The 14,312-nt window shown below is 48.7% G+C and overlaps 1 protein-coding gene across 1 annotated transcript in view; it reads right to left on the reverse strand.

Moving 5' to 3' along the window:
- PARP12 (poly(ADP-ribose) polymerase family member 12) overlaps positions 1–13,162 on the reverse strand; it is a 39,006-nt gene extending 25,844 nt beyond the window's left edge. Inside the window, exons 1-4 of the mRNA XM_047096856.1 lie at positions 12,774–13,162; positions 9,320–9,455; positions 6,069–6,369; positions 4,455–4,556 (exon numbers count right to left, since the gene is read on the reverse strand). Coding sequence (XP_046952812.1) covers positions 4,455–4,556; positions 6,069–6,369; positions 9,320–9,455; positions 12,774–13,099 — 865 coding nt within the window. The 5' untranslated portion in view covers positions 13,100–13,162. The remainder of the gene's footprint in view (positions 1–4,454; positions 4,557–6,068; positions 6,370–9,319; positions 9,456–12,773) is intronic.
- Positions 13,163–14,312: the final 1,150 nt, after the last annotated feature.

Raw genomic sequence — 14,312 nt, forward strand, 5'->3', positions numbered from 1 at the left:
ACAGCTATGGTCCAGAGGTCATAACCACGTAAGATTTCCTGTTCCCTCCCTGAAGGGCACGAAGGGAATGATCAGAGTTAGGAGCATTCAGTCACTGCACCTATATACCTCGGCTCAGGTGAGTCCTGGACAGCCTGAAGACTCTCTCCTTAAGAAGATCCCCTTCAAGGAAGGCACACCACCTACCACCCTCCAGGCTGACACTTCCTTGGGAAGGACACAGGGGCACAGGGAAGGCTCTGTGGTCAAAAGACTGCAGGCCCAGGCTTCCAACTCTTAATGTGAGCTCAACGTGAAGACCATATCACTCAAGCCTAAGAAAAGAAGGTGCCATACAGGCCACTGCAGCCACAGTGGCTGGTTAGAGTGGAGTCCCAGTTGGTGAGTCCCCTTCTCTGCCACATCTTCTCTGGTCCTCCTGTCCCCTTTCTCGATTTCCTCTCCCTCCTTCTAACGTTCCCCTCCTTGTTGCAGCATTCTAGAATCTAGGCCTTCTGGAAGGTAAGTTGCAAAAACAAATTAATTTGGCAAAGTACCATATCCATATCCCCTTTCTCCCTACATCACTTGAAATGACAGACCAGAGAGAAGAACAAATTGAAAAATGCTGGAAAAACAGTAATCAGTGCTATCAAAAGACCAGAATTATTGAAGAATCCCTAAGAATATGAAGGACACAGAATCAAACTGAGGGAGATAAAGAGAGAGAAACCCCTGCAAGATATGAAGAGATCTACCATGGAAGGGGGAAATACTGGGTAGAGTGGCCTAACAAACTCAGAGTTACACGTAATGAAAGGCAAGAAAGAAACCTTGCCACTCACAATGAAACTAAATGGGACCCACCAGAGCAGGAACTCCCTCTGTGCATTGCTTGTGCCCAGCAACCTTGCTATTTGTCCCACAGAACATGTGACTGTGAACCTAAGTGCTGGAGAGAGACAAGCATGTTAAGAGGGCCATCAAAGCTCCCACCCCATTCCAAGGATACACACTAGCAGCCCAAGCCACCGCACAAAATGTACTGCCCCTTCCTCATTAAGCCTCGATCAGAATCCACATCACCAGCAGACACTGAATTCTGGAGTAGATAACCACGAGTCACCCCACATGTGAGGGAGACTAACACAGACAGGAAGCTAACTCACACAGAAGAACCAATACCAGGGCACCTGGGTGGCTCAGTCAGTTAAACGTCAGACTTGTGATTTTGGCTCAGGTCAAGGTCTCATGGTTCATGAGATCAAGCCCCACATCAGGCTTTTTGCCGTCACCACAGAGCTTGCTTAAGATTCTCTCTCTGCCCCTCTCCTGCTCATGCTCACTCAGTCTCTCAAAGTAAATAAATAAATAAATATTAAAAAAAACCAATACCCAAGAAATAATTATTAGAGTATATAGATTAATAACTCGACCTCAATAAAACCGATAAAACTCAGGAAAAAAACATGGCGCCATTTTCAGAGGCTTGGAACAGGCAAAGATTTTTGAGACACAAGAAAACTATAAAACAAAAAAATACTAAAATCCTCACTGATATTAAAACTTTTATTCCTCAAGGGGCGCCTGTGTGGCTGAGTCAGTTAAGTGTTTGACTCTCGATTTCCGCTCAGGTCACGATCTCAAGGTTCTTGAGTCTTAACCTTGCACTGGGCTGTGTTGACACTGCAGAGCCAGCCTGGGATTCTGTGTCTCCCTCTCTCTCTGCCCCTTACCTACTCACGCTTTCTTTCACAATAAATAAGCTTTTTACAAGTCACAAAAGACTATGTATTATATGATTCCGTTCACATGAAATAACCAAACAAATCCATAGAGACAGAATGTAAACCTGTAGTTGCCAGGAGCTGGGGTGCAGGAAGAATGGGTACAGGATTTCTTCGAGGATCATGAAATGTCCTAAATATTAACTGCGATGATGGCTGCACAATTCTATAATTATACTAAAAACTATTAAATGGGTAAATTGTATGGTATGTGCATTACACTCAATACCTCAATCAAGCTATCATAAAAAAATCAGAAAATTTAAACAGATACTTCATTGAAGATATACAAATGGCCAGTGAGTACATGAACAGAAACGTTCAGGGCGCCGGTTGAGCAACTGACTTCGGCTCAGGTCATGATCTCACAGTTTGTGGGTTTGAGCCCCATGTCAGGCTCTGTGCTGAAAGCTCAGAGCCTGGAGCCTGCTTTGGATTCTGAGTCTCCCTCTTCCTCTCTGCCCCACTCCCACTCCACGGTCTCTCTCAAAAATAAAAACATTTAAAAAAAAAACGTTAAAAATCATTATCATCAGGGAAATACAAATTAGAACCACAATGAAATATCACTACTCATTAATTACAATGGCTAAAGTTTAAAAGACTGGCAATACCAAGTGTTAACAAAAACACAGAGCATCAAACTCTCATACATTGTTGGTGGGAAGGTATACCCACCAGTGTCTTATAAAGTTACACACACACTTATATACGTTCCAGTAATTTCACATCTAGGTCTTTACTCAAAAGAAGTGAAAACAGGGGCGCCTGGGTGGCTCAGTCAGTTAAGCATCCAACTTCAGCTCAGGTCATGATCTCACAGTTCATGAGTTCGAGCCCTGCATCGGAGGAGCCCAGAGCCTGCTTCAGATTCTGTGTCTCCCTCTCTCTCTCTGCCCCTCTCCTGTTCACACTCTGTCTCTCAAAAATAAACATCAAAAATAATATTTAAGTGAAAACATACACCCATAATAAACTTGCACATAAATATTTATAAAAGTTTTATTTGTAAAAGCCAAAAACTTGCAACACCTCAAATGTTCATCAACATATGAATTGATAAATTGTATTCAATCCATCCAACAGAATACAACTCAGCAATAAAAAGGAGCAAACTGCTGATTTGCCAGCATGGACAAATCACAAAAACATGCTGAGTGAGAGAAGACAGGTACAGTAGAATACATGCTGTATGATTCCATTTATATGAATTTCTAGAAAGGGCAAATCTACAGTGACAAAATGCAGATCAGAGACTGTGTGAGGTCAGGAAACTGGGGGGTGAGGATTCACTACAACAGGACAAAGGGACCCTTTAGAATAAGGAAACTCTTCCGTTACCCCAACTGTTATTACCAAAACTCAGTGTATACTTAAAATTTTTAAATACTTAAAATGTTATTGTGTGTAAATTATATCTCACTACAATTGACTTTAAACACATACATGCATATATGATACATATTTCTTGAGCTAGCATTCCATTTCCAGGAATCTAGCTATGGAAATACCTATGTGTACTCAGATGCTCAATGGAACATCACTCTTACTGGACACTACAGTTGTTTTTCAAAATAAGGTAGACGCACACATACCAATGTAGAAAAAAATCTTCAAGACACAATGTTAAGTGAAGGAAGCAGGTTAAATAATACCTATCACATGTTCCCATCTGTTGAAAAACATGCGAAACAAGTATCATAACCACACGGCACGTGTTTACCTTTGGGAAGGGCTGAAGGAGGACTTCAGACTTTACTCTGTATTATTGGACTCTTTCACAAAGTGAAAGTATTCCTGAATTGCTTGGGTGGCTTTTAAAGACTGAAAACAAAACAAGAAGTTTGGCGGTTGTTTTTTAAGAGCAGTCACCGAATTTGAGAAGGAAGCTTTCTTCAGTCAAAACCCAGGACAGCAATAAGAAGAAAACAAAGCTTTAGTAAATACAGACAAACACGTACACACAAGAATTGCTACTTGTGATAAAAGAGGGACCATGGAGAGAAGGGGCACCTGGGTGGCTCAGTCAGTTCAACGTCTGACTCTTGGTTTCGGCTCAGGTCATGATCTCACGGTTCATGAGTTCCAGCCCTGCATCAGGCTCTGCTGACAGTGTGGAGCCTGCTTGGGATCTCTCTCCCTCTCTCTGTCCCTTGTTCCCCAGCTTGCTCACTCTCAAAAAACAAACATTAAAAAATGTTTTTAAAATAAAAAAAAGAGGGACCATGGAGAGAAACCCCCAACTTAAGTTCTTATTCCCCAAGAGCACACACAGGCATCTCCTCCTCAGGGGGGGCCTTCCGGGTTTCTGAAGCATTTCTAAGTCTACAACCTCCCTTTATAAGGGACACTTATATTTGTTTCCACTAGACGGGGCATCTGTGCAGGCCTGTGACCTCATGCTAAGGTGATCAAGGGTCAACACTTGACACTGAATGAACCAGTTACATTCCCCAAAACTCATCTACAGTCTGATTTCAAGAAACTCAATTCCTACCATCCTCAACTCCCCAACAAAATCGCTTCAGAACTGGTTTGGCAACGTGCCACACCAGCTCACCATGAAGAAGGCCCCAACCCTCTCTGGATGGGGGAGAGGGCCCTGAGGGGTGGCCTTAGGGCAGAACTCTTGAAACACATAGCAGCTATTCTACCTGCAAGCGGATGAAGGGGATTCCTCTGACTTACCTTGAAAGCTACAACTTTTCCGGATGTGGTACAAGCAGATCTGATCATTCTCCTCCTGGTTAGCATTGTTTGGGGATACACAACCTGAACTATCTCTTCTTTCTACAAGGAAACACCACAGAGATGTATCAGCATCCACCAAAGCTTCCAGTGTGGAGTCAGAGTAGTTGAAGATACAAAGGACAGAAAAGAGCATTCACTTCCCTGCATAAGACAAAAGTAGGCGAGGTAATCTCACAAAATCCTATGATGTTCAAGATAAAATGACCCTCAGACATACAAGTGGACCCCCTCTCTGCTTTTTAGGGGAGGAGCCAGGGAACCCAAAGCCACACAGTTGCTTGCCAAATCCAGGACACCATGGAGAGGCTCTTTTTTTCTCAGCTCTATGCTCCCAATCTTAATATGAAACCTCCTTAATAACTTTACATTAATTGCAAGAATTTTAACTTAAAACAGGCATGGAGGGTATTTCAGAATTTATCTTTACTAGTGCTCCAATGAGACTTTACCTAACAATTACATTTACCACCGCACCCACCTACCATAATACAAGAAAACAAAACTCATTCGCAAACCCTCTCTATTCAGTATCGCCTGTTAATTACGTTACTCCTTTTCCTTTTTCTTTTTATGGGCCCTTCAGACATCCACAGGGTGGGCCTCAAAACCCACACCTTTGGGGCCTTGGAAATAACCTCCCTTGCTCCCCAAGGACAAGTATCCTTCCCTCCCTTTCTAAGGCCATAATCCACTTGACACTCTTAAAAACCTATTTAAAGCAAAACCTGTCTACATCTAGCTTCCTACTATTGAAAGAAATTAACCCAAAATAACGGAAGAAAATGTAAAGAAAACACATATATGGCAAAGACAATTTTTAAATATCAAAATCAAGTGAGATTAGATGTTGGGGTGCCTGAGTGGCTCAGTCAGTTAAGCGTCCAACTTCAGTTCGGGTCATGATCTCATAATTTATGGATTCGAGCCCCACGTGTGCTGACACCTCAGAGCCTGAAGCCTGCATTGGATTCTGTGACTCCCTCTCTCTCTGCCCCTTCCCTCATGCTCTGTCTCCAAAATAAATAACCATTTAAAAAAAAATTTTAAAGATTAGAGTGTTAAGTGTGTTTGCTGGTAGTCCTAGCAACACCTAGAACTGATATTTTAGGAAGTGGTCTATTAAAAATCCTAGATGCCACTATAGTTAACAAATTCCTTTATTAAAAAAAAAAAAAGTATACTAGCATGCTCAATCACTCACCAAATGCCTGCATGCCCACTATGGACCAGGCACTGTCTAGGTGCTGAAGACGAGGAGCGAACAAAGAAAATTTACAGGGACTGAAAAATCCCATTTATTCATGCCAAGAAGAGAGCTGAAATTAAAATATGCTTCCTTCACGGTAGATCAGACCTGTGGGGAATTCATTCAGTCAACCTCAAATGGCATTCGTCTTGCTTGTTCATGGCTAGGATTCCAAGTCATCTTTACAACACCCACTGGTGAAGGAATCACCAACTGACTTTACTAAAAGCAGCAGTGACTTGCCCAAAGTCATACATTCCATTAATGGCCAGCTGGAATCTACGAGCGCCAGCCCAGGGCCTTACCAGAAGTGGCCTGTGGGCCTGGAGGAGGAGGGTGCCCTCTGCTGGAAGTGGAGCTCCTATTCTTGATGTCGTGAGCATTTCTGTATATGGAAGGCAGCCTGTTCACCAGATCGGAGTTCATGCCCAACTTCTCCAGTTTCTCCAGATTCTCAGAATTAGAGATATCATGAGATCTCTTACAGCCAGTGCCAAACTTGCATTCACCCTGTAAAAAATACTGGCAGATATGGAGTTTGATACACTGCTTTTGAAAGGAACAAGAGCCGTAGGGTCCATCTCCTTTGTTGTAATGAAGGCAGATCTGTTGACAGAAAAGGAATAAAAACACCAGCTTAGGAAGGTCTCACAGGACACCACCCCGCTACTGACCAGTCCACGGTCAGAAGAAGTTCCTCCAGAGATCTGGCCAAAGCTGTGATTCCGTCATCCACACAAGCCACACAGCTCTGAGAACATCCTCCACTCTAGATGGACCACTGCTAACATATGCCCTTGGATAAAACGGGAACTGGGTGGACAGCAATGAGCAGAACAAGCCTTTCCACTGGGAAAATCCAAAGAACTTCCAACTGATCAGAGCTGCTCCCTTCCCAGGAGACAATTCAACATAACTCACATAGCAGGAGGCTAACAACCCATATACTCCACCTACACCCTTCCCCCACTCACTCACCAACTCTCCCTAAAGCCAGGCTTCTATCTCCCTTCTTTCTGAAATTCAAGGTCAAAGAGGTTCTGAGCATTTAAAGCATCTTAGAGAAGGCCAAATACAGCCCTTTCGTTTCTCAAGAGCAAAGTGAAACTCAGAGAAGTTCACTGGCTTGCCCTAGTTCACTGCCAGCTATCTACATCTGGCATACGCAATGTCTGTTGAACTGCGTTGTTGGTAAAGCTGAGACTTAAACCTGAATCAACTGCTCCTTCTCTACATTCCAAATTCCTAGAGACCACCAAGGGCCTACCCACTCAATTCATACACTGAACAAGAGATAGAAAAGCAGCAGAGGGGGGCGCCTGGGTGGCGCAGTCGGTTAAGCATCCAACTTCAGCCAGGTCACGATCTCGCTGTCCGTGAGTTCGAGCCCCGCATCAGGCTCTGGGCTGATGGCTCAGAGCCTGGAGCCTGTTTCCGATTCTGTGTCTCCCTCTCTGTCTGCCCCTCCCCTGTTCGTGCTCTGTCTCTCTCTGTCCCAAAAATAAATAAACGTTGAAAAAAAAAAAAAAAAAGCAGCAGAGGGCTGCAGAACCCAGACTTAGATACGCAGGGACCCCACTCGGGACAGAAGCCCCAAGGGAAAAGGCTAGAAGAGGCTGGGCCCTAACCTTGATTTTGCCACTTACAAGACGCCTGACCTTAGACAAGTCACTCACCAGCTCTGAATTTCAGCTTTTAATCCCTAAAATGGGAATAATGCTACCTCCATCATTGGGTTATTATGAGGATTAAATGGGAAATATACAAAGTGGCCGAGACAATGCCTTGGAACATAGTGGGTGCTCGATTCATGGTGGTGGCCCCAACTGTTCATCTGATAAGGGGACTAGCCTGAGAGCAGAAGGCCTGGCAGGAAAGCTGCACTGGATCTGAGTTTATGGTCACAGTTCCGGTTGCCGGCACTGTGCTCTAAAAACCACCTGCATACCCAAGAAGACAAGAGGCTACACACTCCAGACTGGTCACCTTCGGATTCATTTTTTTATACCACTGACAAGTTGCTCACTCCAAAACATTAATGTCCACTCTCCAAACACAACCCCCCACCCCAAGTCCTTCCTGTGATACCAAAGGCTGCATGGATCAGTCTCTACTCACCCATTTCTCCTTCTCTCCTCTCCCAACCTAAATCTAAGCTGTGCTCACCTACATGCTGTCCCCCGACCGTGCCAGGTTCTGTCCTCTGTGCCCCCCTTCTTCCCAGACCTTCATCCTTCATTCACCCTTCAGCATTCAGAGCAGGCACCGCCTACCCCAGGATGCCTTCCCAAGTGCCCCAACTGCCTGAGGCCAGAGTGCTCACTTCTATCGCAGCACCTAAAATAGCACCTTACAATCACACACTGATTTGTCTGTCTCACCCAGTAAACTTGCCTCCTGGAAGGGAAGAACAGGGTCTTTTATCTCCTTATCGGCAGTGCCTGACCCGTAGTGGTTATTCAATAAAGGTTAGCTGAATCAATAGTAATTTTCAAAAGGCAAGAGAAAAGTTACTATCTATTACGTAGCAGTCACTAAGCCACAAAGCACCGTTCTCAAATAAGTGGTTTTAACTGAGTAATATGGAAGCATTTTCATTAAACCAGGTCAATCTAATCTCTGTAGCCTTATCCCAGAGAAAGTGCCAGAACGTCCCATAAACCTGTGCTGGCCACAGGAACACACCACTGGGATCTGCTGCAGAGCACCACTTACTCAGCTCAGCTGCTGCCCTCGGGAGCCACTACCTGATTCACACAGAGACCATGCTCCCACGGGCTGCTCCTAGCCAACAATGAGCTACTTTAGCTCAGAACTTCGTAATGGCCAAGCAGCAGCTTTCTTAGAACTGTGCTCCAGTCAGGGTCTCCTCCTACCCGGTCTCCTTCCTTCCCCCTCTCTTGCAACATCACTGTCCGAAGGCTCCCCACCTCCTTCTGCTCCCTCTCCACTAGATCTCTTACACTTCTAATCCCATCTTGGCGTCTGCTTCTTGGAGGACCCAAGATAGTACACGGCCATTACAGGGAGGTTCGGTTAGCATCTGAAATGCATTATGAGCATCTGAAATGCACATCAACTAAAGGTCAAAATTCCCTGGGTGCAACTGATTTAGTAGAGAGCTCATCACCTGCCTGTCAGCATCTCTGAAAAATTTCCTCACAGAACTCCTGGGTTTGGCAATAACACATGGTTCCAAGTCCTGCTAGACAGAGAGGAGCAGGCTGGAGTCTCTTATCCCCTCATCCCCATGTAAGGAACATCCTGTTGCAGCCACTGGCCAAACAGACTCCCCCAATCTCATGGAAGCCCTGAAAAGGAGATACCGGCCCAAATGACACTGAAGGAAAGGAGGCCTCTAGACGGGGCAAGGTTGGCCCAAGGTCACAGGTCTAAAAATCAGCAGAGCCAGGAATTCAATCCAGGTCTCCTTCAAGTAGATCCCTGTGGTCACTCTGGGGTCCTTGGCTCCTCTTCTGCCACAGATTTCCTATCTCCCGACCTCTGGCTTCTCCCCCATCGCTTGCATACATACACACCCCCTCCTGGAACTCACCTCTGGCAAAAGCCAGGGGTCATTCTGAAACAAAAGCTGGCAGAGCTCACTGTAGCTGAGGTGGTCAACACCGTGAGTTCTCAGCACACTCAGGTTGTGATCTGTCGTCAAGCTGTGACTGTTTCTACAGTTCTTCCTGCAAAGAAGCAGAGCTGGTGTCACGGTTCAACTGCGCCTCCCCGAAATTCTTAGGCTGAAGTTCTAACCCCCAGTGACTGTATTTGGAGATAGTTTATAAAGAGGTTGTTGGGCTGGGGGGTGGGGGCCTAGTCCAATCCAACTGATGTCTTTACAAGAAGAGAAAATTAAGGTACAGATGCACACTTGTGAGGACACGGGCAAAAGACAGCCATCTGCAAACCAAGGAGAGAGGGCTCAGAAAGAAATCAACCCTGCCAACACTTTGATCTCAGACTTCCTGCCTTGAGAATCGTGAGAAGTTTCTGTTTAGGCCCCCAGCCTGTGGCACTTTGTTATGGCAGCCCTAGCAAACTAATAAAGCTAGTAAAATCAGTCTCGAAGATAATTTTTCAGGCATCGTTCTTGACATTGCTTAGGAGCATCAGAAAAAAACCCACATGTCTATGCGATGAAAAAATGTAATGCTTATTCACAAAGGAAAAGGCATTACCTTGCAAGCTCGAGGGCCTAGGACAGCACTTCTCATCAATATCTGGTAAGAATGACAGTGCCATCCCCCAAAGAAGAGTTGCAGTATGACAGACAATGAGCACTTAGCAGACACTTGAACACTGGCTGAATAAATGAGTGTGGACACCTATGGTTATAGGTATGTGCACAGACACACTCACACCCTGAGGCTCAGACCTCTTCTCTGCTCTCCTCCTCCGTTCTTTCCATTAACAAGCCCTGGCTGAACATTCACTGTGAGCCACGTACTGGCACCACGCCCTGATGATCCAAACACTTCAAATGATTTCCCAGGTCACCAGGACCCGGAAGAGTCAGGCAAATATCATTTGCTTTACTCAGACTCTGCCAAACCTCACGTGTTTATTGTGAGCATCTCAAAAGAAAACCCAACCCGTGACGGACTCCCCCAAACCTGCACCTTTCACAAGCTCCCCCAGCTCAGTAAAAGACCACTTCCCTCCTTCACTGCACAGACCGACAACCTTGGAGTCATCCAGACTCTTCCCCTTCTCTCCTCTAGCGGAAATAACAGATATGGAGAGGACTCTAAAATGGCATGGTCAGCTGTGCTGAGAGTACGTCTATGCAGACGGGAAGGGCACCTGAGCCTGAAAGAAGCACTCAAGGGACAGTGCCTAAAAGGTGTAAAGCTTGGGCCAAATATTTAGGTTGAGGAACCAGGCAAGAAGAGGAAAACATTCTAGGCAAACTTGGTGCCGCCAGAACCAAATATAGCTAATAATTAGGATAGTGACGGCAGCGATAGCTACTAAGACTTGAGCGTTTATCACAAACCAGGGATTTCCTGAGGTTTTATCAGTTAAGTCATTCAGTCCTCAACAAGTCTATGAGGTAGGTGATATTATCCTCATTTTGCACATGAGGGAACTGAGACACCGATACAAAGTCACCTGCCCAAAATCGTGCAGCTAGCAGGGAGTGCAGCCAGCTTGAAACAAGGCAGGCTGGTCTTGGGGCTGTGCTCTTAACCACGATGCTTACTGCTCCTCAGCAAAGGATGGAAGTCAGGGACCTGGGACCCTTCCCAGCTGTGACCAGTGGGCAAAAGCAGGAGCCATGATCTATTTCTGAAACAGCGGACCCTGTGGTTCAGGGAGACAAGCAGAGTCCCAAAGAAAGCATAGAAAATGCAGCCAACCGCACCCACTCTCCCTTATGTGACCCGAAAGCAGCTGAAGAAGGAAGGTTCAATTAAGTGTCCTGTGTGAACCGCATGGAAAATGGAACAGGGAAGAATTTAAAAGAAAACTCAGAATCATCTAGGCCAACAGATACCAGACTCCCAGATTTCCAAGACAAGTAAAACGCAACCCCCAACCTTGGGAACTAGCTGAGAAAAGGGCTGCCATCTTTGTTTCACCAAATACAGACGTTAACAAGATCCACCAGTTACCCCATCATTAGATGCACCCATCCACCATTTATTACGTCCACCTTCTTCTCCAGCTACTGCTCCTCCTTCTCCCCTGAAGTGACCCATCCACACCAGTCCCTGAGGGCCCAGTTTGCCCAAGGTTCCACCGTCAGCCTCCACCTCAGACCTGACCCGCTCCTGGGGCTGCAGCCGTCAACTCCCATGCCAGCACCTGGGACCCTGGCCGTGCTCTCCCAGGCTGCAGACTTGGAGAGCTGCCACTGGACACACTTCTGCTCTCTCCGCCAATAAGAAAGCAAAGTAAGAATCATCCCTCAGTCAACAAGGAAAAAAGAGAGGTATGAGTCATCCCTCAGTCAACAATAAGATAGCAGGCATCACCTCTCCCCCATCCTGTCCCCACACTCTCACCAACTCCCCATCTCTCTCTCATTTCTCACACACACACCCTCCCCTCTTAAGGCCTTAAGCTGGGGGTTGGAATATTCTAATCTAGGTATTTCTCAACAGCTGCTTCCCAGGGGCCACATTTCCCAGCTCCCCGCCTCCCTCGCATCTAGACATGATGGGGGTCATGAGACATCCTGTGGTCCAGGGAACAGATGGAAAACCTCCCCCCAACCCTCCCCTGTCCATCTTCTCCACCTGCTCCCCGGAATCCGAGACCCAGAATGGCCTAAAGAGCCATGGGCCAAGGAGACAGAGTCTAGGTCAGTCGGCCTGGGTCCCTGAATGACTGCATGGATCAAGACCACTACCTCATGCTGTCTAGTGGACCTGACGGGAGCAAGAAAGAAGTGAAGCCAGAAAAAAAAAAAAAAAAAAAAAAAGAAGAAAGAAAGGAAAGGGGAAAGAAAAGGAAATAAGGAGAAACGAATTCTTCTACATAAGCGGACTAGCTTCTCAACAGGGGCACGCATTTTCTTTCCAGTGCCACGGAGGCCACTGCCGGCTTGTAAAGCAAGCGAGCAAAAGCCGAAACAGGCTTTCGAAGATTCCTTCGCTGCCGGGCAGAGAAAGCCCTCGGCTGTGGGGCCCCTCAAAGGTCGCCCTGGAGACCGGGCGTCGGGGGGCTCCGGAAGCCAGAGGCGGCTTTTTCTCGCGGAGAATCCCCCACCCCACCCCACCCCCCGCCACCCGCGGGCTGTCGCAGCGGGTACCGCGCTCCAAGTCCCTCTCTGACACTGCAGGAGCCTTGGGGACACCGCTTCACCCGGAGTCCCTTACACGGCACCCAGTATTCAGCAGGTGCTCAATAAATGTTCGCTGTAGAGAATTAAGGGTGGGGAGAGGCCAGGGAACGGACGCCCCCCGGTCTCCCCAGACTCTAGGAGGGGCCCAGGGCGGGCTGGGAGAGAGCAGGGTCCCCCGGCCCCGCCGTCGGGCTCCGGGCGCGGCGCTTACCCGGCCCTCATGAACTTGCAGGCCCCGTAGACCAAGAACTTGCAGAGGTGCAGCTGAGCGCACAGCCCCACGCAGCCCGGCTTGGGGCTCTGGTACGCGCGGCACAGGCGCAGCGCCGAGACGGCCACCACGACGCGCTGCGCGGAGGCCGCCGCGCCGCCCGCCCTCGCTGCCACCGCGAAGCGGCCGCGGTCCCGCAGCAGCCGCTCCAGCGCGTCGTTGCCGACGCCCTCCCGCAAGCGGCGCCGCAGCTCCTCCAGCTCCAAGGCGCCCCCGGCCGCGCACAGCACCTGGGTCACCTCGCCGAGGACGCCAGCCTGCGCCATGGCCGCGGCGGGGGCGCGCTGCCCGTCGGAGAGCTGCTGGCGGGACGCGGGCGGCGGCCGGCGCGGACTGGGCGGGCGGCTCCCGCGGGGCTCAGACGCCAGCTGGAAACGAAAGCGAAAGCGAAAGCTCTCGGGGGCCCGGAAAAACGGAACCTGTGCCGCCTCACCACGCCCACCGGCCCGCAGCTGAGGGGGCTCGCCGCCTTCCGGCCTCAGGGCTCCCAGCTGTGCGCGGCCGCCGGGCCCCGCGGCCCGCTCCCCCGCTCCGTCGGCAGCCGGGGGGCCCCGGAAAGCGGCTCTCCGGCGCTCCAGAGAGAAGCAGCCTGGTCCTTCGGGGCAGCGCCTCGCGGCTCTCGAAGCGCCTTCGCCTGGTGGACGGGGGCGGAGATGCCCGGGCCGTGCGCAGCCGCTCGCCGAAGCCCCGAGCATTTGGAAATCGCGCGGCCGCCGGCCCCGGGAGCTCTCCGCTCGGGCGTTGGCCGAGCAAACGGGGACGCCGCCCACCTGGCGACCGAGCCCCTCAGCCTGACTGCTCCCGACGGCGCCGGGCCGTATCCTACACCACGTGACCGCGATCACGCCGACCCGCCGCGCGGCTCGGGCGCTACTTTCTCTTGGAGCCGGCGCGATCCGCGCCGTTCTGGGCGGCGATCCCGCCGTTCTAAGCTCCGAAGCGTCTGTCCTGTGCGAAAGCAAAGCCATTTCTCCTCAGCCCTGCTCAATAGCACAGTGACCGAGCGCTTAGAGACCGCTCGGGGTCCCGGCACACTCCCGGCGTTGGGGGGGGGGGGCGGATGGAAAGGTGAACTGTTGGCGCCCTTGGGCAAAGTAGTCCCTGAGCCGCTAGTAAAGTTTTGAAGATGCATGACCTTTGACCCAGCAGTCTGTCTTCTGAGAATCTTCTAGCACTAAAAGGAACAAATTCCACATATGAATGAAAATATACGATATTGGTGTTTCTCTGATTTATTTCACTTAGCTAACTTGACAGTAAGCTATATTAAAATAAAAACAAAAAATAAAATTAGCCCTCCTAAGAAAAAAAAAGTAAAAGCAACAGTAAGTTCTGGTGAGAGTGTTTGGCGGGGGGCGGGGAGGAGGTATGGTGCTGGGAGCAACGCAGGGGATCCTTGTCCAGACTCTTTGTTACAGGACTTCAGCAAGCATGCATTAAATTTCTACAGACCTAGAAGGACGTCCGTGACGTGTTAAG

Source organism: Lynx rufus, unplaced genomic scaffold (genome assembly GCF_022079265.1).
Source record: "Lynx rufus isolate CCGP_SWC_20201006 ecotype Redwood Valley unplaced genomic scaffold, mLynRuf1.p SCAF_4, whole genome shotgun sequence".
NCBI lineage: Eukaryota > Metazoa > Chordata > Mammalia > Carnivora > Felidae > Lynx > Lynx rufus.